Source organism: Penaeus monodon, chromosome 27 (genome assembly GCF_015228065.2).
Source record: "Penaeus monodon isolate SGIC_2016 chromosome 27, NSTDA_Pmon_1, whole genome shotgun sequence".
Classification (NCBI taxonomy): Eukaryota; Metazoa; Arthropoda; class Malacostraca; order Decapoda; family Penaeidae; genus Penaeus; species Penaeus monodon.
In genome coordinates, this window is record NC_051412.1 from 16,168,200 (window position 1) to 16,169,275 (window position 1,076).

At 36.3% G+C, this 1,076-nt stretch overlaps 1 protein-coding gene across 1 annotated transcript in view; it reads left to right on the forward strand.

The window, feature by feature from the left end:
* LOC119590625 (wiskott-Aldrich syndrome protein family member 2-like) overlaps positions 1 to 1,076 on the forward strand; it is a gene marked incomplete in the record, with an annotated part of 42,196 nt that overhangs the window by 22,038 nt on the left and 19,082 nt on the right. The window contains 1 exon segment of the mRNA XM_037939304.1: positions 273 to 302. Within this exon segment, the coding sequence (XP_037795232.1) occupies positions 273 to 302 (30 nt within the window).

Genomic DNA, 1,076 nt, shown 5'->3' on the forward strand with positions numbered 1-1,076 from the left:
GCTGATGATTTTCTGGCTTCAGGGATTTTTTGTATATATTAAGGTAGTGCATGTTTATGAATATATGTTTTGGGATTATGATTTACTCAAGACTTATTTATGTGTCATTTTAAGCCAAATTTTGGTGTGATTATTTTGTAAGTAGAATTCATTATTATGTTGCACTTACTTGCTCTGATCCTCCAGGAAAGGTGAAGAAGTTGCCCAGTATTGGTTGGAATGTTAGAACCTAATCATTTTATTCATACCTCCATGCATATTTTCATTTTTAGCATGCACATGGAGGGGAGCATCGAAATGAGGCAAGTGTGTTTATCAGAACCGGTGCATGGTAAACCTTGTGGGTTCTCTTCTAACTTTTAACATTTATATCCAGTCCCTTCTGGAGGTTGTGGCTTCTTCACACTTCTAATGGATTTATGGGTCCTGTGGCAGTTGCTCCTTAGATACATGATAGGATTATAGTGTTGGTCAGTGTTTCATCCAAGAAGGTCACCTGGTAGATTCAGTACTAATGTTGGCTAGAGCCAAAGACTTAGTTAGTATCTGCTCTTTGGTTAAAAGTTCATCCTAGTTTTGCTGTTTGGTCGCGTGCTATGTAGCATATCCTGACTTACACTCAGCTTGGAATCAAGTATGCGTTGATTTGTTTCTTGGGCCATTGATGATGAGATGTCTCTGGATCAGGATGTTATTATCTCATTTCATTCTCTTATTGTTTTTGAGTTGATCCTTTTCCTGCTGGATTTGTGAACATTTATCACCACAGTAAATGCTTTCACTGGGATCAGTTTTATTATTAACAAATGCTGAGGCTTAACAATGACCTTTTTCATGTGTTAGTGTTCCTGATTATTGTTTTTCACACCGAAACTGCAGTCTGTATAGCATTGATTTAGCTCTGAACCAGAGCCAAGCTTTAACATATATGAATGGGATTTGTAGACTTGTAACTAATGAACCATTCTAATATAGTATGTAGTAGTTTGTTTTGCAGAGTAAAGTGTAGTTTTGTTATTTATTTTTAAGCAGTATTACTCATGAATAGCTCAGATGGCCTTTATGCAGTTAACTGA